Source organism: Somniosus microcephalus, chromosome 26, assembly GCF_052327205.1.
Source record: "Somniosus microcephalus isolate GS21.2 chromosome 26, FLI_Smic_1.0, whole genome shotgun sequence".
NCBI lineage: Eukaryota > Metazoa > Chordata > Chondrichthyes > Squaliformes > Somniosidae > Somniosus > Somniosus microcephalus.
In genome coordinates, this window is record NC_141012.1 from 51408747 (window position 1) to 51432703 (window position 23957).

Here is a 23957-nt window from a genome sequence, read left to right on the forward strand (position 1 = left end):
TGGAAATAAAAGATGGATAAAGTTAAGATAGAGAGTGAAAGTATGGAGGTGGAGGAAAGGAAATCAGGGTGTGCATAACTAAAGGATTTAACGTGTTTTATTTTTAATTAAAGTCCTGAACCTGCTGGCACTCTAAGTTGATATCTGTGAATAAGACATTTCCATACACGTTCAATGTGCAGCCACAGCCTTGCAGATAAACAAGAAATGTTCAAGCCTTCTTTAATTCAGGATCTGTACCAGCCATTAACAACACCCAGAGGCTACTTCTATCTATAGATATCTGATAGCTGAGTTAAAGAACTGAAAGATAGTGCTTTAAATGTTGTGACACTAACCTCAGTTTTAGCAAAGTTATTAAGTAGGTACACTGCTCCACATTAACCTATATATACCTCAATGGTCACTTTAACCGTACAAAGTTGCCTCCAACAGTAAATGGGTCACCAGAGATCCCTGCAGGCTGACCTGACATACGTCGCAAGACATTTTTCACTGCCTAGCTCCAGTACCACCTGTCACAATCACTTGGTGTGAGGTTGACTATTTCGATTCTGGCGAAGTCAGTTTAACATTGAAGGCCTATATACAGCAGCCCCAGCTTCACCACTTCTCCGCAGCTCAGATGCCCCGGTTATCAGTCCGCCTGCTCTCACCTCAGAAGGTTTGGCGCCCAGACGATAGCCAGGTTCTTGGTGTGCATGTTGGTGATGTAACTGAAGGTCGCCAATCGAGCCAAGTGCCTCATCAGAAACTCCAGGGTCCTGGACACAGAATAAATCACCAGTTACCCAAGTTTCAGCATAATATCAAGAGGACATGGAGGAGGAATTTCACAAGTACGGCAGTCACACTTCACCCTAGTGGTGCTAAGACAGCCAATTCAAATAGAAGAAAGCAGTTAGAGGAGTGGTGTGCATTAATCCGGTGATGTTAATGCAATTCTGTTTACACTTGGCCAAATTAATACTGTTTTGGGAACAAGTCAAGTGACACACAGTTGCCAGAAGTGAGGGGAGCAGGAGTAACAGCACACAACGTCCCAAACCAGTCATCAAGAGGAGATTGGTACACAATGCTTGTGTCAACAGTTGTGAATAAAAGCCGCGTGCAACAGTGCCCCAAGGGCAGCAGACTCTAAGAATGCTGACGGGTCTTGGTGTGACAGAGATACTAGTGTAACCAGCGTGGGGTTACTGCAGACCAGGTGCTGCCCCATCACCCAAACCTACCAATGTAGCAGTTCTTAATTTTCTTCCTTTGAGTGCTGCGGCTGTATTTCTGCGCCAGGACTGACAGAGATACTATTACCACTGTTAACGGAACGCAGAGATTTAAATCCATTCGATATTCAGCCTCCTACATTTTTTACAATGCAAAATTTATCACAGCAAAGATTATATGAAAGAGTAGGCACGTGGAAGAGCTTCGCAGGGTTAATCAGACGCAGTGTGCTTACCTGTAATGAGGAGGAGGAAGCTGCTGGATGACATCGTGAATTTTAATCAAACGATCCTCATCTGAAGCCACCGACACAGAATCCTGCAGGACACGAGCAGTCAGTCAAACCCCTCACTGAGCACACTCACCCCCCCTGAGCACACTCACCCCTCCTGAGCACACTCACCCCCCCTGAGCACACTCACCCCCCCTCACTGAACACACTCACCCCTCACTGAACACACTCACCCCCCTCACTGAACACACTCACCCCCCTCACTGAACACACTCACCCCCCTCACTGAACACACTCACCCCCCTCACTGAACACACTCACCCCCCCTCACTGAACACACTCACCCCCCTCACTGAACACACTCACCCCCCCTCACTGAACACACTCACCCCCCCTCACTGAACACACTCACCCCCCCTCACTGAACACACTCACCCACCCTGAGCACACTCACCCCCCCTCACTGAACACACTCACCCACCCTGAACACACTCACCCCCTCACTGAACACACTCACCCCCCCCTCACTGAACACACTCGCCCCCCCTCACTGAACACACTCACCCCCCCACCCTGAACACACTCACCCCCCCTCACTGAGCACACTCACCCCCCCTCACTGAACACACTCACCCCCCCTCACTGAACACACTCACCCCCCTCACTGAGCACACTCACCCCCCCCTCACTGAACACACTCACCCCCCCTCACTGAACACACTCACCCCCCCCTCACTGAACACACTCACCCCCCCTCACTGAACACACTCACCCCCCCTCACTGAGCACACTCACCCCCCCCTCACTGAACACACTCACCCCCCCTCACTGAGCACACTCACCCCCCCTCACTGAACACACTCACCCCCCCTCACTGAACACACTCACCCCCCCTCACTGAGCACACTCACCCCCCTCACTGAACACACTCACCCCCCCTCACTGAACACACTCGCCCCCCCCTCACTGAACACACTCGCCCCCCCTCACTGAACACACTCACCCCCTCACTGAACACACTCACCCCCCCTCACTGAACACTCACCCCCCCTCACTGAACACACTCACCCCCCCTCACTGAACACACTCACCCCCCCTCACTGAGCACACTCACCCCACCTCACTGAACACACTCACCCCCCTCACTGAACACACTCGCCCCCCCTCACTGAACACACTCACCCCCCCTCACTGAGCACACTCACCCCCCTCACTGAACACACTCACCCCCCTCACTGGACACACTCGCCCCCCCTCACTGAACACACTCACCGTCCCCACCCCCCAACTGGGAAATGGCCTTGCAAGGTCAGGGGTGGCTGGTAATGGGTGCGGGCTTGGAGTCTGATCTTGTTGCTGTGCATCTGTGTCTCCTTGTTCCTTTATGTGTGTTTGTGTCTGTCGGTATACCCACCATGCTATGGTACTAATGAACAGAGTGAGCAGTAGAATTTAGCGCAATAAATTTTAAAGTGTGCTGTAACATTATCTAAAGAGCGCAAATGGAAAGAGACAGTTTTTGGTTTTGTGCATGTTGCTGTGGTTGAGTGTGTAGTTATCGCTCCGTGTCTGATAGTATTTCTGGGGCTGTGACTGGGTCTGTGTCTGGGCGTCACTGTCTCTCTGTGTCTGGGCGTCACTGTCTCTGGGTCTGTGTCTGGGTGTCACTGTCTCTGGGTCTGTGTCTGGGTGTCACTATCTCTGGGTCTGTGTGTCACTGTCTCTGGGTCTGTGTGTCACTGTCTCTGGGTCTGTGTCTGGATGTCACTGTCTCTGGGTCTGTGTCTCGGTGTCACTGTCTCTGGGTCTGCCTCTGGATGTCACTGTCTCTGGGTCTGCCTCTGGATGTCACTGTCTCTGGGTCTGCGTCTGGGTGTCACTGTCTCTGGGTCTGCCTCTGGATGTCACTGTCTCTGGGTCTGCCTCTGGATGTCACTGTCTCTGGGTCTGTGTCTGGGTGTCACTGTCTCTGGGTCTGTGTCTGGGTGTCACTGTCTCTGGGTCTGTGTTTGGGTGTCACTGTCTCTGGGTCTGTGTTTGGGTGTCACTGTCTCTGGGTCTGTGTCTGGGTGTCACTGTCTCTGGGTCTGTGTCTGGGTGTCACTGTCTCTCTGTGTCTGGGCGTCACTGTCTCTGGGTCTGTGTTTGGGTGTCACTGTCTCTGGGTCTGTGTCTGGGTGTCACTGTCTCTGGGTCTGTGTCTGGGTGTCACTGTCTCTGGGTCTGTGTCTGGGTGTCACTGTCTCTGGGTCTGTGTCTGGGTGTCACTGTCTCTGGGTCTGTGTCTGGATGTCACTGTCTCTGGGTCTGCCTCTGGATGTCACTGTCTCTGGGTCTGTGTCTGGGTGTCACTGTCTCTGGGTCTGTGTCTGGGTGTCACTGTCTCTGGGTCTGTGTCTGGGTGTCACTGTCTCTGGGTCTGTGTGTCACTGTCTCTGGGTCTGTGTGTCACTGTCTCTGGGTCTGTGTTTGGGTGTCACTGTCTCTGGGTCTGTGTCTGGGTGTCACTGTCTCTGGGTCTGTGTCTGGGTGTCACTGTCTCTGGGTCTGCCTCTGGATGTCACTGTCTCTGGGTCTGTGTCTGGGTGTCACTGTCTCTGGGTCTGTGTCTGGGTGTCACTGTCTCTGGGTCTGTGTTTGGGTGTCACTGTCTCTCTGTGTGCAGGTCTGTGTCTGGTGTCACTGTCATTGTGTGGGCAATGTTGCTCTCACTAGATGATACTCAAGGAAAAAGCAGTGTATTTTCTCTTTTGCATTCTAACAGCGTCCTTGAAGCAGATTGGACTGGATTAGTTCCACTTGCTGAACCTTCGCTGGCAGATATAGACACTAAAGACACTTCAGCCACTGAGAAATAATAATACATTATCTGTGTACTCTCACAGGGAGCAGTGAGAGCCAGTACGAGCTCAGCTAGCAGCCAGGCCCCTTGGCTTGGGGTTGGGATTGAGTCTGGTAGCATGAAAATGGTGGCTGTGTTGGGAAAGATGAAGTGAAGTGTTGTCCAGTGGGGCATGGGCCCTATGAGCACACGAAACACAACGTCCGGAGTGTCCTGAGCCAGGCATACTCTGGGACGATGATCCAAATGCCACGTTTAACCACTGCCTGTTATGGAGTTCTGTAAAACAACTGCCCTTTGAATTACACGATCATGAACAGCTCAGGGTTGTTTTTAATTCACTGATGGTGGAAGTACTCACTGAGAATTTCTCGTACAGCTGGTAGGTTAGCAGTGGGTTGGGTAACTCTCTGAAGTAGAGCTTGCACAGCGACCCAACACAATGGATATCCTGGAGGTAGAGATCCTTCGTTAACTCAGGGATCTGCTCAGAGTCAAACTCATGCCTACAAAAGAAATGAGACATAATCGGCTTCCAGTAACTCAGTTGCTAAAACACAGACAGGAAGATATACAGTGCACATTTCACCTGATCTTCCTTTCCCAGTCAGCTGTGCAAGTTTGCAAATGAAGCTGAACTCTTTATCACAACTTCAGCATCACTGCAATTCCTGCAGGCAGCCACTGAGAGTTACACACACCAAGCCATGGCATCTGATTGGAACATAGGAACAGGAGGAGGCCATTCAGCCGCTCGAGCCTGTTCCACCATTCAATTAGATCACGGCTGATCTCTGTCTTAACTCCATCGCCCCGCCCTGGTTCCATAACCCTTAATACCCTTGCTTAACAAAAATCTATCAATCTCAGTTTTTTAATTTTCAATGGGGCTAGCCTCAACAGCTTTTTTTGCAGGGGGGGGGGGGGAAAGAGTTCCAGATTTTCACTACCCTTTGTGTGAAGAAGTGCTTCCTGGCATCACCCCTGAACGGCCTGGCTCTCATTTTAAGGTTCTGCCCCCTTGTTCTGGACTCCCCCCACCAGAGGAAATAGTTTCTCTCTCTCTACCCGATCAACTCCTTTAATCATCTTAAACACCTCGATTAGATCACCCCTTAATCTTCTTTACTCAAGGGAATACAACCCTGTAATGTATGTACCTTTAAGGGGGGGAACTACTTTTTACAGCTCATGTATACTGTAGTACCGGCAGTGACCACACCTGTATATAACGTTGAGTAGTAATCTGTACAGATCAGTTGCAGTCTGAGCCACGTTGAGTAAACACCGTTTGTACCGTTCTCCGCAGTCTGTGTCTGATTATACACGGACGTAACATTGGCGACGAGGCAGATTCGAACCTACCTGCAACTCTGCATCACCTCCCAGGGATTCGCTCCTGGAGAACAGCGGAAGAAGATCGAGGCCAGAAGCACGGGCGTTGACCACGGGCAACCGCCCAGTCATCCAGCGGAGATTTGAGCATCGCAGGGGAGGCTGTCGAGAGCCAGGCTTGGCTTTCCACTCACGGTGGTCCAGCGAAACGGGCTGGCAACAGGTACTGCGCAGACCCTTCCTGGACAGCGGCGGGCTAGAGCCCGACCGAGTGGCACAGAAAAAGGCCGAGCAGCGTCGACGGGGGAGAGAGGGCAGAGCGCACAGGGTGCAGCCGGTGTTCAGGACCGAGCGGCGTCAATGGGGGAGAGAGACGAGAGAGAGCAGAGCGCAGCCGGTGTTCAAGGGCCGAGCAGCGTCAACGGGGGAGAGAGGCGCGCAGGAAAACGTGAGGCGCTGCCATTGCCACGAGGACCGCAGAGAGCGGCGTTGGCAGCAGCGCAGGAGCAGCGCGCGAAACCCACAGGGCGTCGCCATTTGCCACGAGGACCGCCGAGAGCGGCGTTGGCAGCAGCGCGGGAGACGCCATTTTAAGCCGCAGCGGGGAAGAAAGGAAAGCGCGGGAGACGCCATTTTAAGCCAGTCTAACCACACCCAAAAATGCCGAAGAGTGGCAGTATCACAGCGTTCGACAATGAAGTCGAAGATTGGACGACATATGTCGAACGCATAGAAGTATACTGCAAGGCGAATGAAGTGCCAGATGACAAGAAAGCGCTGGTATTGTTGAATTCAATGGGTGCAAAAACGTATGGCTTACTACGAAACCTAGTAACCCCAGAGAAGCCAGTAGAAAAGGATTTTGAAAACATGGACCACTTAAACCCCACACCGCTGCTGATAGCAGAAAGATTTAAGTTTCACAAAAGGAACCAGCATAAAGATGAAAGTAATGCTGAGTATTTAACGGAACTGCGCAAGCTATCGAAACACTGCCAGTTTGGAACGGGACTAGCAGATACCTTAAGGGACAAGTTTGTGTGTGGGCTTCAAAGTGAAGGAACCCAGAAACGGCTTTTATCTGAAAAGGACCTTACGCTGGAAAAGGCTTTCAGCATTGCGGTATCATATGAAGCAGCAGCACGGGGCGCTGCAGAGATACAACAGAGACCGCAAGAATATGGCACAAACGAAATGTCATATGGAACAGAGAAGTGCTATAGCTGCGGCAGAACAACACACGACCAGAATGATTGCTGGTTCAAAGACAAAGTGTGCAGACAGTGTGGAAAAGTAGGACACATAGCACGAGTCTGCAGGTCGGGAAAGAAAACCAGCAATAAGAAACCGACCAAAGGAAAGTACAAGAAGGTACATAAGATAACGGAGAATAGTTCAGACGAACAAAAGAGTGATAACGACTCCGAAAGCAGGGAACTGAGTTGTCTGAAACTACATAATGTGATCACAACAGAGGATCACCGAACCATTTGGGTCACTCTCAAGGTAGCAGGAGTCCAGGTAAAGATGGAATTGGACACAGGATCAGCCCTAACAGTCATAAACCGACGGGACTATGAGCGGCTATTCTCACACATACCCTTGAGAGACACAAAAATTATTTTGAAGACGTACACGGGGCAAAAAGTCTACCCCAAAGGAAAAATAAGGGTGACCGTTATATATAACGGTAAGGAAACACCAAAACTAGACCTGTATGTATTGCAAGATGGAGGACCACCATTACTGGGACGTGAAGGGATCCGGAAAATACAACTGGATTGGCATTCCATACAGGCACTGACTGTGGCTGACAAAAAGGATGACGACGTCACACCTGGGCGACTGTCAGATCCTAACTGACGCGAAAGAAGTGTTCCAGCAAGGACTCGGAACACTAAAAGGCATGACAGCGATGATTAAAATTGAAAAAAACGCAAGCCCAAAATGTTTTAAGGCCAGACCTTATGCGACCCGCCCAGCCGTCGAAGCAGAGCTGGAGAGTCTGGAACGTTCAGGTGTACTGTCCAAGGTAGACTGGAGCGAGTGGGCTACACCCATTGTCCCTGTGATGAAAAAGTCGTTGAGCAGCACGCCTGGGGAACCAAGGAAGGTTCGCATCTGTGGGGGCTTTAAGGTAACAGTGAACCCGGTCCTTCACGCCGTACAATATCCACTTCCGCGGATTGAAGATATTTTCGCCTCGCTATCTGGAGGGAAACGCTTCACTAAGATTGATCTGGCCCAGGCGTATCTGCAAATGGAGGTAGAAGAAGCATCAAAAAAATACCTCACAATCAACACCCATAAAGGTCTCTACCAATACAACCGGCTGGTATTCGGGGTAGCATCAGCTCCGGCTATTTGGCAGAGGGCAATGGAACAAGTCCTGCAAGGGATCCCAGGGACCCAGTGTTATTTGGACGACATCCTGGTCACGGGCGAAAATGACAGTGATCACCTTGCCAACCTGGAGCAGGTGCTCACTAGATTGCAGGAATATGGGCTCCGAGCTAACCGCCCCAAATGCAAGTTTTTTAGAAAACAGATCTCGTATTGTGGCCACGTTATCGATAAAGAGGGGCTACATAAGTCCCCAGAGAAGATTGAGGCAGTAGTCAAGGCTCCAGCACCGGAAAATGTGTCACAACTGAGGTCGTTCCTCGGGCTGGTAAACTACTACCATAAGTTCTTGCCAAATTTGTCTACAATACTACACCCACTGAACACCCTACTGCAAACTGGGGTGCCATGGAAGTGGAGTGACGAATGTAGACGAGCTTTCCAGAAGAGCAAAACACTAATCACATCGAAAGAGGTATTGGCCCATTACAACCCAGCATTACCAATTCGGTTGGCATGTGATGCGTCACCCTACGGCATTGGAGCGGTGCTGTCGCACAAATTCTCGGACGGCTCAGAGAGGCCAATAGCCTTTGCGTCACGATCACTAACCTCAGCCGAGCGTAACTACGCCCAGATTGACAGGGAGGCCCTCAGCCTAGTGTGGGGAGTGAAAAAGTTCAATCACTATCTGCACGGGCAGAAATTCACCTTGCTGACTGATCACCAGCCTCTTGTCTCCATTTTTAATCCAAAGAAGGGCGTTCCGGTGATGACTGCGCAACGACTACAAAGATGGTCACTTTTTCTAGGGGCACACTACTATGAGATTGAATATAAGGGCACGAAACAGCATGGAAATGCTGATGGGCTATCACGCCTGCCACTGCCTACTGCGGAGGAAGCACCAGCAGCGGATCCTGTCGAAATATTCCATTCGACTATAGTTGAATACCTATCGGTAACTAACGCTTGTATCAAAAAGGAAACCCGAAATGACCCGACACTGTCTCGGGTATATGATTTGACGGTGAAGGGATGGCCAGCACATGGCAACTCACTGTTGCCAGCATTCTCGACAAGGAGAGAACAGCTGTCAGTGTGCCGGGGGACCTTGATGTGTGGATCCCGAGTGGTAATTCCACCCAAGTTAAGGGATAGAGTGCTCAATGAGCTTCATGAGGGTCATCTGGGAGGAGTAAAAATGAAAAGCCTAGCCAGGGCTTATGTGTGGTGGCCGGGAATCGATAAACAAATCGAGGACCTGACCAAGAGCTGCTCAGGATGCCAGAAAGTCCAAAGCGCACCACCACAGGCCCCTCTACACCCATGGGAGTGGCCCTCATCTCCATGGCAACGGGTGCATATTGATTTTGCTGGTCCATTCATGGACTCAATATTTTTAATAGCCGTGGATGCGCACTCGAAATGGCCTGAGGTCATCAAAATGTCCTCCACCACCACGGAGAAAACTATTGCAGTCCTACGGACCATTTTTGCCAGGAATGGCTTGCCAGAACAGATTTGCTCCGATAACGGGCCACAGTTTGTGTCCGAAAAGTTCCGGAGGTTCTTGAAAAAGAATGGGGTAAGGCATTACACATCCGCCCCGTATCATCCAGCCACAAATGGATTGGCTGAGAGGTTCGTACAAACCTTTAAGAAGGCAATAAAGGCTATGTACAATGACAACATTCCGCTGCAGCACAAGGTGGACAATTTCCTGTTCGCCTACTGGAATGCGACACATGCAGTCACCAACCAGGCCCCAGCCATGATGTTCTTTAACCGAAGGTTAAGATCTCGCCTGGATTTGCTCAGACCAAACGTACGAAGAGATGTTGAGAGTAAGCAATTCCAGCACATCCATGAGAAGCCAACAAGGAGCTTCAATGTAGGGCAACCAGTCTTGGCCCGCGACTACCGAACAGAAAAATGGCAGCCAGGAACGATATGCACACGGCAGGGCCCACTAATGTACACAGTGGACGTTGGGGAGAGCATCGTGAGACGCCATGCTGACCAGATCCTAGAGTCACAAGAACAAGTCAACCCCATGCCTCGCCCATACGTACCTGGTGATGAACCCGACGTACAGGTAGCATCTACCCCAGAAACAGTAGCATCGGAAGCTGATGAACCAACCGACGACAGGGGGCCAGAATCGCCTCCGCACCAAGAGCAAGACACTCGGGAAAGGCGCTATCCAGAAAGGATCAGGAAGCCTCCCCAAAGACTGAATTTATAAATAGACTATTTTCAGCTAATGTTGCATGTTAAAAGTGTTAATTGTAATTAGTTTGATATTTAATTGTTAAATGAGTGTTATGGTACTGTTAATCTAAAAGGGGAGGAATTGTAATGTATGTACCTTTAAGGGGAGGAACTACTTTTTACAGCTCATGTATACTGTAGTACCGGCAGTGACCACACCTGTATATAACGTTGAGTAGTAATCTGTACAGATCAGTTGCAGTCTGAGCCACGTTGAGTAAACACCGTTTGTACCGTTCTCCGCAGTCTGTGTCTGATTATACACGGACGTAACAAAGCCCAGTCTGTGCAACCTGTCCTCATAATTTAAACCCTTTTAGCCCCAGTATCATTCTGGTGAATCTGAGTTGTACCCCCCTCCCAGGCCGATATATCCTTCCTGAGGTGCGGTACCCAGGCTGAACACAGTGCGCCAACGTCCCAAGGCGCTTCACAGGAGTATTGTAAGACTAAAAATTTGACACCGAGCTACATAAGGAGAAATTAGGGCAGGTGACCAAAAGCTTTGTCAAAGAGGTAGGTTTTAAGGAGCGTCTTAAAGGAGGAAAGAGAGGTAGCGAGGCGGAGAGATTTAGGCAGGGAATTCCAGAGCTTAGGGCCTAGACAACAAAAGGCACAGCCACCAGTGGTGGAGCGATTATAATCAGGGATGCTCAAGAGGGCAGAATTAGAGGAGCGCAGATATGAAACACCACAAGGGGGCACAGTGCCTATTTAAATCACAAGAATGGGGCTGTGTGGGGCAACACTGTCACCACAGGGCAGGATGAAGCTTCAAAGCCCATACCAGAGTGTCTTTGTATCTCAGCTGGAAGACATTACTCAGTGAGAGCAAGACTGCAGGTGACTCAACTCGTGGTTATCTCTTGCACTTGCACATTTTATTTTAACACAAGAGACTTATTTAATAATTCCAGACAATACTAAGCAGTGTGAGTAAGTTTCACCACAGAGATCTGAGCATTGAACAGCCAGGGGAATGGGGCAGAGGCCAAAGGAAGAGATGGCTTATAAAATTCAATAGAATCATTTAAACATCTGCTTATTGTCTATCCTCATGGCACTGGTCTAGGGGTCTGGAACTCATTATATGAAGAAACTGCAGAACAAACAAACCTTTTTGAAAAGGACTTTGAAAAAGGATCCACACTGTTAAATGATTTAATAACGGAAAATGTAATAACAACTTGCATTTATATAGTGCTTTTAACGTCGTAAAACATCTCAAGGCGCTTCACAGGCGCGTTATCAAACAATACTCGACACCGAGTCACATAAGGAGATATTAGGAACCAAAAGCTTGATCAAGATCTGTCAGTAACAGAATAAACTGATGCCCACAAGAGAAAAGGAATTCATTTCCCTCATTCTGGTAACAGTATGGGCTGGGTAATCGCGCTTTCACTGGCAGTGCCAAACTTTCAGAGGATCAGTGCCCATGGTGATTACCCACCCCCCTCCCCATTTTGATTGCCCACTGAATCAATTTGTATTTGAAATAAATGATGGCGAACAATCTAAACATTTTCAAGATCTCTCCCCAACACCCCCACCCCCGCATCAAAATAATTTCCTGCTGTGAATATAGCAAAAAACCTACAACAAAAACATGAATGCCAACCATCAGAACAGTAATCCTCGCTCAGCCGGATCTCAGCCCTAGCTCATACCACCCAGCCTCTCTTACTGAAAATTTCTTACAATACAGACAATATAGTGATGGTCGTGTATCATTAGCACAAACACACACACACACAAGTGGTACCCAGTTATCACATGTACTCGATACTTTTCTGTACAAAGACTGGCACATCACTGACAGAATAATCACTAGCCTGCAGCTTACACAGCCTCTTGCAGTAAACATTCAGGCAATCACAGGCCTCAAGGGCTAATGGGGAATCCTCCATCTTCATGTTCTGAAAGGGACACGTTTAAACATTCAGTTCAGACTGGGGCTGGTCTTTCACTGTTGTCCTCCAGTTTTACACCATTACTGTCTGAGTGAAGGGAACACAGTCTAACCACAAGCAAGCCTCAGTCATCAGAAAACACCATCCTACTAGGAATTCATTAACTTTATTAGTCCAGAGCACACACAGTAGGATTCCACTGGGGTACCACTGCCAAACATTTATATTCAGCACCTAATCACACCCGCCAACCCAAAACATAAAGAAAAAAAGAATTTGTACTTTCACTGATGATAGGCAGGCAATACCTTTAACACAGGCTCCAAACAGCATCTCGACCAGAATCTAATCCCATATAAATCTCTAAAACGTTAAAAAAGCAGCAAAACCATACTTTGACATTCTTCAAGCATAAAATGTACCACAGCCAAGTACTGTAAAATTAGAACACTCGATGGGACAGGAACTAGAAGTGATCATGGGGTGGGGTGAATGTGGAGAGACTGGAACAGAAAAACCTGGTTTGTGTAAACTCTGCAGTTCTACCCACCCCTAGAACGTTGCCCCTCTCCAAAGACACACAAAGCATTATACTTATTATGTTTTGATCTGATCAGTTAATGCTATTTGTCCATAAGTGACGATTCTGTACTCATCCCAAGGATAGTCTGGCCTCTAAGGGGATTAAGGAGTCGACTTGGTACCTTTCCATCGGGAGTTAGGTTATTAAGAGTGGCACTTTGTGGAAATTACATCTCAATCACTTGATGGGCCTGGTGCTTAGCTACACAGGTCACAAATCCAAAGTACTTTATTTTTGAACTGTAGTCACGATTGTTATGTAGACAAATCAATGGCCAATTTACATACAGGACAAACAGCAAATGAGATAAATAAGCAGTTCATTTGTTTTAGGCATTAGTTGAAGTATAAGTATTGGCCAGGACACAGGGAGAACTCCCTACTCTTCCTTGAAAAGGGCCGTGGGTTCTTTCACATTCTGAACATGTAGACAGGGCCTCGATTTAATGTCTTATCTGAAATATGACACTTGCGACAATGCAGCACTCTCTCAGTACTGCACTGAAGTGTCAGCCTGGATTATGCACTCAGATCCTGGTGTGGGGATTAAACCCATGGCTTTCTGACCCAGAGGCAACAGTGCTACCATTAAGCCAAGTGGACACTTGTACTAATCATTTATCCAGTGCTACATTCTGGGAAGTGCATATACTTGTAGCCATCAGGCAAGGAATCTGTACCCCAATGAGAGTCAGTGTCTGTGGAACCTGTATCCCAGTGAGAGTCAGTGTCTGTGGAACCCATACCCCGGTGAGAGTCAGTGTCCGTGGAGCCTGTAGCCCAGTGGGAGTCAGTGTGTGTGGAACCTGTACCCTAATAAGAGTCAGTGTCTGTGGAACCTGTACCCCAGTGAGAGTCAGTGTCTGTGGAACATGTACCCCAGTGAGAGTCAGTGTCTGTGGAACATGTACCCCAGTGAGAGTCAGTGTCTGTGGAACATGTACCCCAGTGAGAGTCAGTGTCTGTGGAACCTGTACCCCAGTGAGAGTCAGTGTCTGTGGAACCTGTATCCCAATGACAGTCAGTGTCTGTGGAACCTGTACCCCAGGGAGAGTCAGTGTCTGTGTAACTGTACCCCAGGAAGAGTCAGTGTCTGTGGAACTGTACCCCAGTGAGAGTCAGTGTCTGTGGAACCCGTACCACAGTGAGAGTCAGTGTCTGTGGAACTGTACCCCAGTGAGAGTCAGTGTCTGTGGAACTGTACCCCAGTGAGAGTCAGTGTCTGTGTAACTGCACCCCAGTGAGAGTCAGTGTCTGTGGAGCTGCACCCCAGTGAGAGTCAGTGTCTGTGGAACTGTACCCCAGTGAGAGTCAGTGTCTGTGAAACTGTACCCCAGTGAGAGTCAGTGTCTGTGGAACTGTACCCCAGTGAGAGTCAGTGTCTGTGGAACTGTACCCCAGTGAGAGTCAGTGTCTGTGGAACTGTACCCCAGTGAGAGTCAGTGTCTGTGGAACTGTACCCCAGTGAGAGTCAGTGTCTTCAGGAAAGGAGGGAAGGAAATAATTGGCAAAAACAGAAAATTAAATCTGACTTCAGATGCCCAACTGAAAACACCAGCATGGTACCAGTTATAGTGACCATTAAGGATGCACCACACAGCACCTGTAGGCATTACAGTAACAGCACTCAAAAGGGAGTACTTGGTCACAAGCGAGTGTTAAAGGGAGCAGTTCAATCCCTCGGTCAGGTTTGTCGCGATACTAGATCACTACACTGTAAACAAAGCATCAGTCAGGCCAGTTGATTGGACAGTCTACACACCCAATCAAATTGCCAGAATCAAAATTCCAGACATTGATTTGGCTAATCTGAATCTATAAATTTAGTTTAAAGGTTACAGAGTATTTAGAATAAATTGGCCGTTAAGACTGGGAGTTCTCATCAACTCCAGTTCATAAGAGGTTGACTCCAGGTCTTGTTGTCTATCATACAGGTTCCTAAGCTGGGTGCGGTGCGGTGCGGGGCGGGGCGGAGCGGGGAGGCTATCGGGGGGTGGTGAGGACACCAGCTGTAACTCACTGACAGGAATTGCCTGCAATACCTATTCTCTCCAGTGGTGGCATTTCCGGCACACTAAGAGCAGTGAAGCAGGAGCAGATCCGAGGAATTTTCCGGCCCGTGAGTTCTCATGATAGGATTGGGCTTCATATTAAAACCCATTAGTATAAAGGAGCAGAATTAAAATAGCTAAAGTGACAAAATTGAAGTATTCTGGGTTACCCGCTATACCTAAACTAACACTGAATACAAAAACACTTTCTTAGAAAGAAGGGGGTGCGTGTGGGGCATGAAACTTCAAAGAAGGGCTCAGCAAAAAATAAAGTTTGGGATCCCCTGGTCTATGGGGTTTCTCAGCTAAACTCCAGCCTATTACTTGTGCTTTCACTTTGTTTATGCTCCTCCCTCAATCTGCTGACAGAAAGCCAAACGTTAACACCGTGCAAACTCTGAGAATGCTGGGCACGGTTCAGCTGGTTAATGGAAACAAACCTGTGACTGAAGAACGTTTGGAACAGTCTCTGTCATAGAACTACACAGAATACAGAACGTGGACGGCAACACCGTCACACAGACCAACAAAATCCAATTTGGTTCTCTGGCCTATGGGCTGAGATCCCCAATAATAATAATAATAATAATAATCAACTTTATTGTCATTGTTAGTGCACAAGTGCAGTACAACGAAATGTAGGCTTGCGGCTCCCGAGAGTGTACATTTAGATTAAGACACTTAAACATTCAACATACATTTGGCTTGTAATACATTAACATAAACATAAACATAATAAAGTGCATTGGCAGATGTGCAGGCTTTAGAGTTTATTTGTGGAGTTCAGCAGGATGACAGCCCTGGGAAAGTAGCTGTTCCTAAATCTGGTCGTTCGGGTGCGAATGCATCTGCAGCGTCTCCCAGATGGCAGGAGGGTGAACAGACTGTGGCTGGGGTGGTGATGCGCTATCAATTACTCATAAAAGACTGAGAGTTAAGAGAGTAACTAAAGGCTTTTATTAACAAAAGAATGAAGGTCTGCCTCGAGTGGTCGACCGGTCCAGAAATACAAAGGGCTGGGGAGCAGTCACCTTTATACTAGGACTTGTGGGAGGAGTCAGCCGAGGCATGTCCAGGCATGTACACAGTGGAATACAAACAGTGGTTTACCACATTCACCCCTTGTTTAAAATTGAGTCCGGCGGGGTGAAGTGTATTAAAAGTTAGTGTATTGGAGTCTCTCCGGAGGTCTTGTCTGCCGCTGTGATCAGCGTGGCGACGGCAGGGGTAGTGGAGCTTCCGGCGTCGAGTCCTGCGTAGGCTGTGGCACAGGCGTGTCGTCCTCGTAGATGTCGAGCGGGTCGCGGGGCCCAGGCCTGCCGTCTGCTGGGGCTGGATATCGGATCGTTGGGGGGGGTGGTAGTGAGTAGTGGGTTACTGCGGCCCCCGAGGGTGCAAGGTCTCTTATGGAGACTGTGTCCTCCCGCCCGTCCGGGTATGCAATGTAAGCATACTGGGGGTTGGCGTGGAGGAGGTCGACCCTCTCGACCAGGGGGTCCGTTTTATGGGTCCTCACGTGTCTTCTCAGTAGGTCCGGCCCTGGGGACGTCAGCCATGGCGGTAGCGATGTCCCCGATGTGGACTTCCTTGGGAAGACAAACATTTTCTCATGAGGGGTGGCGTTAGTGGCAGTGCAGAGCAGTGACCGAATAGAGTGGAGCGCATCGGGGAGCACATCCTGCCAGCGGGAGGTTGGAAGGCCCCTAGACTTTAAGGCTAGCAGGGCGGCCTTCCAAACTGTCGCATTTTCTCTTTCCACCTGTCCGTTCCCCCGGGGGTTGTAACTGGTGGTCCTGCTTGTGGCAATACCCCTAGTTAGCAGGTACTGACGGAGTTCGTCGCTCATAAACGATGAGCCCCGGTCGCTATGGATATAGCTGGGGAAACCGAACAGGGTGAAGAGGTCGTTCAGACATTTAATGACCGTGGCACTGGTCATGTCCGGGCAGGGGATGGCGAACGGGAAACGGGAGTACTCATCAATAATATTGAGGAAGTACACATTGCGGTCGGAGCAGGGGAGAGGCCCTTTAAAATCAACGCTCAGGCGCTCGAAGGGGCGAGTGGCTTTTATCAGGTGGGCCCTGTCTGGTCTATAAAAGTGCGGTTTGCACTCAGCGCAGACTTGGCAGTTCCTGGTCATGGTCCTGACCTCCTCAATAGAGTAAGGCAGGTTGCGGGCCTTGATGAAGTGGAAGAACCTGGTGACCCCCGGGTGGCAGAGGTCATTGTGGAGGGCCCGCAGTCTATCGATCTGTGCGCTGGCGCAGGTGCCACGCGATAGCGCATCCGGGGGTTCATTGAGCTTCCCGGGCCGGTACAAGATCTCGTAATTGTAGGTGGAAAGTTCGATTCTCCACCTCAAGATCTTGTCATTTTTGATTTTGCCCCTCTGCTTGTTGTTAAACATGAAAGCAACTGAACGCTGGTCAGTGAGCAGGGTAAATCGTTTTCCGGCCAGGTAGTGCCTCCAATGACGCACAGCCTCCACAATCGCCTGGGCCTCCTTCTCAACAGCGGAGTGTCTGGTCTCCGGGCCTTGGAGGGTTCGTGGAAAGAAGGCCACGGGTCTCCCCGCCTGATTGAGGGTAGCGGCCAGGGCAAAGTCGGACGCGTCGCTTTCCACCTGGAAGGGGATGGATTCGTCCACTGCGTGCATGGTGGCTTTGGCAATGTCCTCCTCGATACGGTGGAAGGCTAAGCGGGCCTCTGCCGTCAAGGGAAAAGAGGTGGACTTGATCAGCGGACGGGCCTTGTCCGCATAGTAGGGGACCCACTGGGCGTAATAGGAGAAAAACCCTAGGCACCTCTTCAGGGCCTTGAGGCAGTGGGAGTTCCATAAGGGGACGCATCCGGTCGGGGTCGGGGCCGATGACTCCGTGTTCCACAACACAGCCAAGGATGGCGAGGCGGTTTGTGCGGAATATGCACTTCTCCTTGTTATATGTCAGGTTCAGGAGTTGGGCGGTGCGGAGGAATTTTTCGAGGTTTGCGTCATGGTCCTGCAAGTCACGGCCGCAGATGGTCACATTGTCCAGATATGGGAAAGTGGCCTGCAACGCATTTTGATCTACCATCCGGTCCATCTCCCTTTGGAAGACGGAGACCCCGTTGGTGACGCCAAAGGGAACCCTAAGGAAGTGATAGAGGCGGCCGTTTGCCTCAAAGGCGGTATACTGGCGGTCCTCAGGGCGGATAGGGAGCTGGTGGTACGCTGATTTCAGGTCAATGGTCGAGAAGACGCGGTACTGCGCGATCTGGTTGACCATATCAGCTATGCGGGGGAGTGGGTAGGCGTCCAGCAGGGTGTAGCGATTTATTGTCTGGCTGTAGTCGATGACCAGGCGCTGCTTCTCGCCGGTCTTAACGACCACAACCTGGGCTCGCCAGGGGCTGGTGCTGCCCTCAATAATCCCTTCCTTCAGGAGCCGCTCCACTTCGGTTTTAATGAAAACCCTGTCCCCGGCACTGTATCGCCTGCTCTTTGTGGCGATGGGCTTACAGTCGGGGGTGAGGTTAGCAAACAGTGGGGGGGGGGGTGACTCTGAGTGTGGAGAGGTTGCACCTGGTGCGCGGCGGGCAATTTGGAAGCTGCTGGCTGCGGACTGTGAGTGGGGGTAGGGGTCCACCGTACGCCATCGTAACACTTTTAAGGTGGCACTGAAAATCTAACCCCAGCAGGACGGCAGCGCAGAGGTCGGGCAGGACCAGAAGTTTAAAATGATCGTACACAGTCCCGTCTACTACGAGTGTCACCACGCAGTAGCCGCCGATGTCCGCCGACTGGGACTCGGAGGCCATAGAAATCCGCTGGTGCGCAGGCAGGACTGGGAGAGAGCAACGCCGCACCGTGTCGGGGTGGATGAAGCTCTCCGTGCTCCCAGAGTCAAAAAGGCAGATTGTATCGTGACCATTTACCTTAATGTCCATTGTGGAACTGGCCAGCTGGTGCGGTCTCGCTTGGTCTAGTGTAACGGATGCCAGCGTAGGGGTCGGTGTGTCGCTGCGGGTATCAGATGAGGCGGTGTTGGGGGCCTGCTGCGTTCCGGCTGTCATCCAAGATGGTGGCGTCCATGATCCCCATGTGGCTGGAGGCGTCCAAAATGGCTGCTGTACCGGTGGTTCGCACATGGCCGGGGAGGCCCAAGATGGCGGCCCGCATGGCCCACACGCGGCGCTGCTGGGGTTCGGGGTGGCTTTGGCCCTGCAGACGCTAGCGTAGTGTCCCTTCTTCCCGCAGCCCGAGCAGATCGCGTTTTTCGCCGGGCAGCGCGCTCTGGGGTGTTTTGCCTGGCCACAGAAGTAGCATTTCTGGCCTTGGGGCACTGCTGTCTGGCCTTGGGACACTGCTGCGGTAGTTGGGCCGTTGCTGGGGTGGCACGGCGCTATGAGGCGGTCCTACCGTGTCCCAGGCTGTCATTCCCCGCGGCGTCCACGGTGCAGAGGAGTAGGCATCCATGCCCCGGTAGGCTGCATCCAATGATAGTGCGAGTTCAGAGGCCTTGTTGAGGTCGAGGTCACTCTGCTCCAACAGTCGCTGTCGGGTGTAATTGGATCTGTGGCCCGCTACAAAAGCGTCCCGGAAACGTTCCTCTGTGTACACGGCGGCCTTTACATCCTTACAACCACAGGCCCGGCCAAGCACAGACAGTGCCTGAAGGTATTCCACGGTCGATTCCCCAGGTTGTTGTTTACGACTCCCCAGAAGGTGCCTGGCGTACACTTCGTTCACTGGGCGCGTGTACTGGTCCTTGAGGAGCTTGATAGCGTCCGCGTACGAGGTCGCGTCTTGGATGACCGAGTACACTCGGTGGTTCACTTTGGAGGTCAGGACATCCAGTTTGTCCTCGTCCGATTTGATTGCTGCGGAGGCGGTCAGGAATTTTTCGAAACACTTAAGCCAGTGAGTAAACTTGGTGGATGAGTCCGCCTCCCGATGATCTAAGTCCAGGCATGCTGGTGTGAGGATCTTCTCCATTATAAAAATTTTGTTAATAAAATTGATGCGCTATCAATTACTCATAAAAGACTGAGAGTTAAGAGAGTAACTAAAGGCTTTTATTAACAAAAGAATGAAGGTCTGCCTCGAGTGGTCGACCGGTCCAGAAATACAAAGGGCTGGGGAGCAGTCACCTTTATACTAGGACTTGTGGGAGGAGTCAGCCGAGGCATGTCCAGGCATGTACACAGTGGAATACAAACAGTGGTCGTTCGGGTGCGAATGCATCTGTAGCGTCTCCCAGATGGCAGGAGGGCGAACAGACTGTGGCTGGGGTGGGTAGGGTCTTTGATGATGGACCGTGACCTCCGTAAACAGCGTTTCTGGTATATGTGCTCTATGGTCGGTAGCCGGGTGCCGGTAATGCGTTGGGCAGTTTTGACTACCCGCTGCAGGGCTTTCCGGTCATAGGAGCTACAGCTGCCATACCATACTGTGATACAGTTCGTCAGGATGCTCTCTATTGTGCAGCGGTAAAAGTTAGAGAGGATCAGGGGTGACAGGTTACATCCCTTCAGCCTCCTTAGGAAATATAGGCGCTGCTGGGCCTTCTTCACCAGAGAGGAGGTATTGAGGGACCAGGAGAGGTCTTCCGTGATGTGGACTCCGAGGAACTTAAAGCTGTCCACCCTTTCCACCACAGCCCCATTGGTGCCGAGCCAGTCAGAAAATAAAAAGACCCTACAATCATACAGATACAAAACTTATAGACATCAGGGCGACCGATTGGAAGTTATCGAGGTGGGTATACTGCCAGTGCTCAAAGTTCCTTAAGCCTGTGAGTAACAACAGGGTAATAATCTTTAAAAGTATGAAATTTATGCTGCTTTTCACTGCCTCAGTGAGGTGCTTGTTTGTAGCAGAACTTCTTTAGCAGATTTAACCAGATTTAGTGAATTGCCGAATATATATTGGTGTTGCCATTGCACATGCAAGATCCACTTGCCGGAAACAAGCACCTCAAACTGCCCTCCAAGGCCAATGCAAACACAGCTATAACATCGCAACAAACCAGGGACAAAATTCAATTCCCAGCTGGGGTTAATTGTTCAATAAAAAGCTGTGTGGGCCTCAATACTACTGAACATTAGCAGCTGAACACAGTGCCAAAGGCAAATGATGGACTCTGATCAGCAGATCTTGAATAAGCAGTACAGCAGAGTAGCTGCATTGTCCCACGCCATGGGTTATAGTCACAACACTGACAGCAACGTACAATCTTCTTTCAATCAGCACTGTAAGCTTTTAAGGCAGAACCCTTTCAAGATCCTGGTAATGTATGCACTGCTGCAGGATTAAAGCTAGTCTGATCTGAATTGCCTGATGAACAGCCAGCCCAATAAAAGGAGGAGATGAGAGACACTAAATCTGTCCATCTACAAAAACATGCGCTCTCAATATGGGATCTGAAAGGCTCATCTGATATCCATTTTCTCGCTCAGTAATGTTACTTTCATCTCCTTTGCTCAGATAAAAGCTGCTCACAGGAAGCTCAGCATCTTCTTTTATATAAAACATTGCTTTTCTCCTCAACAATTGTTCACCCTCTCTAAATCTCAGGTGTGCCCAAGGCTACCCCTATGTCAAGGAGGCTCTAACATCTCTCTCATGTTCCTGGACAATATACAAGAAAAAGCTTGCAGCAAATCTGTCTCCCACCTGCAACCTCTCTGTTCCAACATTTCCTGCCAGATTTTATTGGCACTACTGTGTTGCTCTGAATTTGCTTCTCTTATTCTATTAATAATGTACTGTCAGGGCCAGGTGCACAATACTCCTAATAGCAACTAAATGAGGCATGCTTCACGACTATAACACCACCTGGTGGATCCCAAGAATGGAGTCAGAGCCACAGACCGTGACCAGCAAAAGCGACCAGCAATATACAGGAAACTTTGGTTTATCCGGAGGTTGTATGGCCGGAAACCTCGATCTAACGGCAGAAATCAGCAGCCGTTTTGTTAGGTTTTTTTTCTTTTTTTTTCTTCTCCTAGCATTTTTTTAAACAGTCAGTCTCTGGAAAGCCTCTCTGAAGCTGTTGCTAAGCTAGAGACGCTTCCAAGGTACGGGCTGACTGTTTACAAGCTGTTGCTAAGCAACAGTGTTTGTTGTCAGATACGGAGATGAAAGCCTCCGTATCCTTCAACATTAGCGCTGGTCTGTCCCGAAGTTTTCATAGATCGGCATCACGCCGGTCCCATCGGTGCCGGATATCGCGAAGTTTCCTGTATATGCTGCAACACTGAAAAGGGGAGGGTGACACTCGGGGATAAGCGGCCTCCTCGAGCGTTGCTGTCCCGGATTCACAGCGAGAATATACAGAAGGCTTTAAGAGGAACCAGCACCTGGGCTCTTTGTGTTAGGACCCAAGGAGACCTTTCTGGTCTGAAGGATTTCCTTGTAGCAAATGAAATTCAAATGAGAGTTCTGCTACTGAGCTTGGAACAGACTTCACAGGTCTGGAAACTCATACAGGCCACTGTGGGCGTCTGGTACTGGGAAGGATCCATAAACATTATTGCAAGCGTTGAAACTGGGTGGCAGCACTGATCTGCCTGAGGCACCACAGGCCTCAACCAACTGATGCACAACACAGAGGAGCGCGGCACTGACAACTTTGCAAATCAAAACTCAATGAAACTGAAGTAAAAGCTAAATCCAACTTTACAGGAAAACAGACTAGCAGTACAAACAGATATATTAATCTTGACAGAGACCGAGGTGACTGAAATCCCAGTCTCATCCCTAAAAACAAGCTTTTAATTCATCCGGTCTAAGAGTAAAGACAAATAGCGAGCAGGGACCGTGTTTGTAGTTTCCCGGGCAGCAAATTCAACAGCGACACTCAGGTCAAAACGGACTATGTAACTATTAATATATTAAAAACTAGCTGGAGTGCCCGGCGGTGCCGAGGCTTTTTCGAGGGCATGTTGTTGTTGGAAGAGAGAGAGAGAGTGACTGGGGGGAAGAGAGAGAGCGACTGGGGGGAAGAGAGAGAGCGACTGGGGGGAAGAGAGAGAGCGACTGGGGGGAAGAGAGAGAGCGACTGGGGGAAGAGAGAGAGCGACTGGGGGGAAGAGAGAGGGCGGGGAGGGAGAGGGCGGGGAGGGGGAGCGTGGGGAGGGGGGGAGGGGGAGGGGAGGGAGGGCGGGGGGGAGGGTAGGGGGGAGGGCGGGGGGAGGAGGGCGGGGAGGGGGGAGGGGAGGGGGGAGGGGAGGGCGGGGGGGAGGGAGGAGGGCGGGGAGGAGGGCGGGGAGGGAGGAGGGGGGGGGGAGAGAGACAGAGGGAAGGGGAGAGAGAGGGCGAGTGGCCCGCGGCCGCAAATGGAGCCAAGCCCCGAGAACAGGCGTGAGCCGGCTTGAGGCTGAGAGATGGCCACGCCCGGTTGCTGGGGTAACCCATCCCCCCCTTCCGAGCCCCCGTCCTCCCGAGCACCGGCCGCATCGCCCCGCCCCGCACTCCACTCCCGAGAGCCCCGCTCTCCGAGCCCCACCCCGCCCCGCACTCCCGAGAGCCCCGCTCTCTGAGCCCCGCCCCCCCGGGCCAGCCGGCTTGAAGTCCGCCGATTGCGGCTGTGCGAGACGGCCGGCGGGCCCGGTTGCCGGGGTAACCCTTCCCGCTCACCAAGCCCCGGCCGAGATCCGCACTCCCGAGAGCCCCGCCCCCCCCCCCGCCCGAGCCGAGCGCGGAACAGAGAGAGACGCCGCGTCTCAGCTGCTCCTGCTGCGCGCGCACCCTGACCCTCGTGGCTGACGCCGTTGCCCCGGGTAACGTGACATGGGGGGGGGGGGGGAGGAGGAGCTTAGCAGAAGCCGTGGGAGAATTACCTAGGTCGGGCCTGGCTGGGCAAGAAACACCCAGGCTTTCAGGCCTAACAAAAACAGGGAAAGGTAGGAAAAGAATCTTCAGGTTAGAGAAAATATTTACAAATGAATGAAGTTTTTTTTAAAAACAATTTAATAAATTCAATTTTATTTTGCTGGAAATGTATATTTGAAAAGAAAGACGCAGAAAGCAGGAAAAAGAATGGAAGCAAGATGGCGGCTACTCACCTCGGTTCAGAACGATAAGACCTCGAGGTCACTCTGTCGCCAATGAGCGGATAATGAGATGCTAATGAGCGGAATGTTGAAGGTTTTTCGGATACCGCGGGCGCGATTTT

At 50.6% G+C, this 23957-nt stretch overlaps 1 protein-coding gene across 4 annotated transcripts in view; it reads right to left on the reverse strand.

The window, feature by feature from the left end:
• Nucleotides 1-23957, reverse strand: part of arhgap32b (Rho GTPase activating protein 32b) — a 646854-nt gene that overhangs the window by 31809 nt on the left and 591088 nt on the right. For all 4 annotated transcript variants that reach the window (XM_085968179.1, XM_085968180.1, XM_085968181.1 and 1 more), the window contains 3 exons: nucleotides 4660-4804; nucleotides 1460-1542; nucleotides 657-764 (listed from right to left, as the gene is read on the reverse strand). In XM_085968179.1, the coding sequence (XP_085824305.1) occupies nucleotides 657-764; nucleotides 1460-1542; nucleotides 4660-4804 (336 nt within the window). The remainder of the gene's footprint in view (nucleotides 1-656; nucleotides 765-1459; nucleotides 1543-4659; nucleotides 4805-23957) is intronic.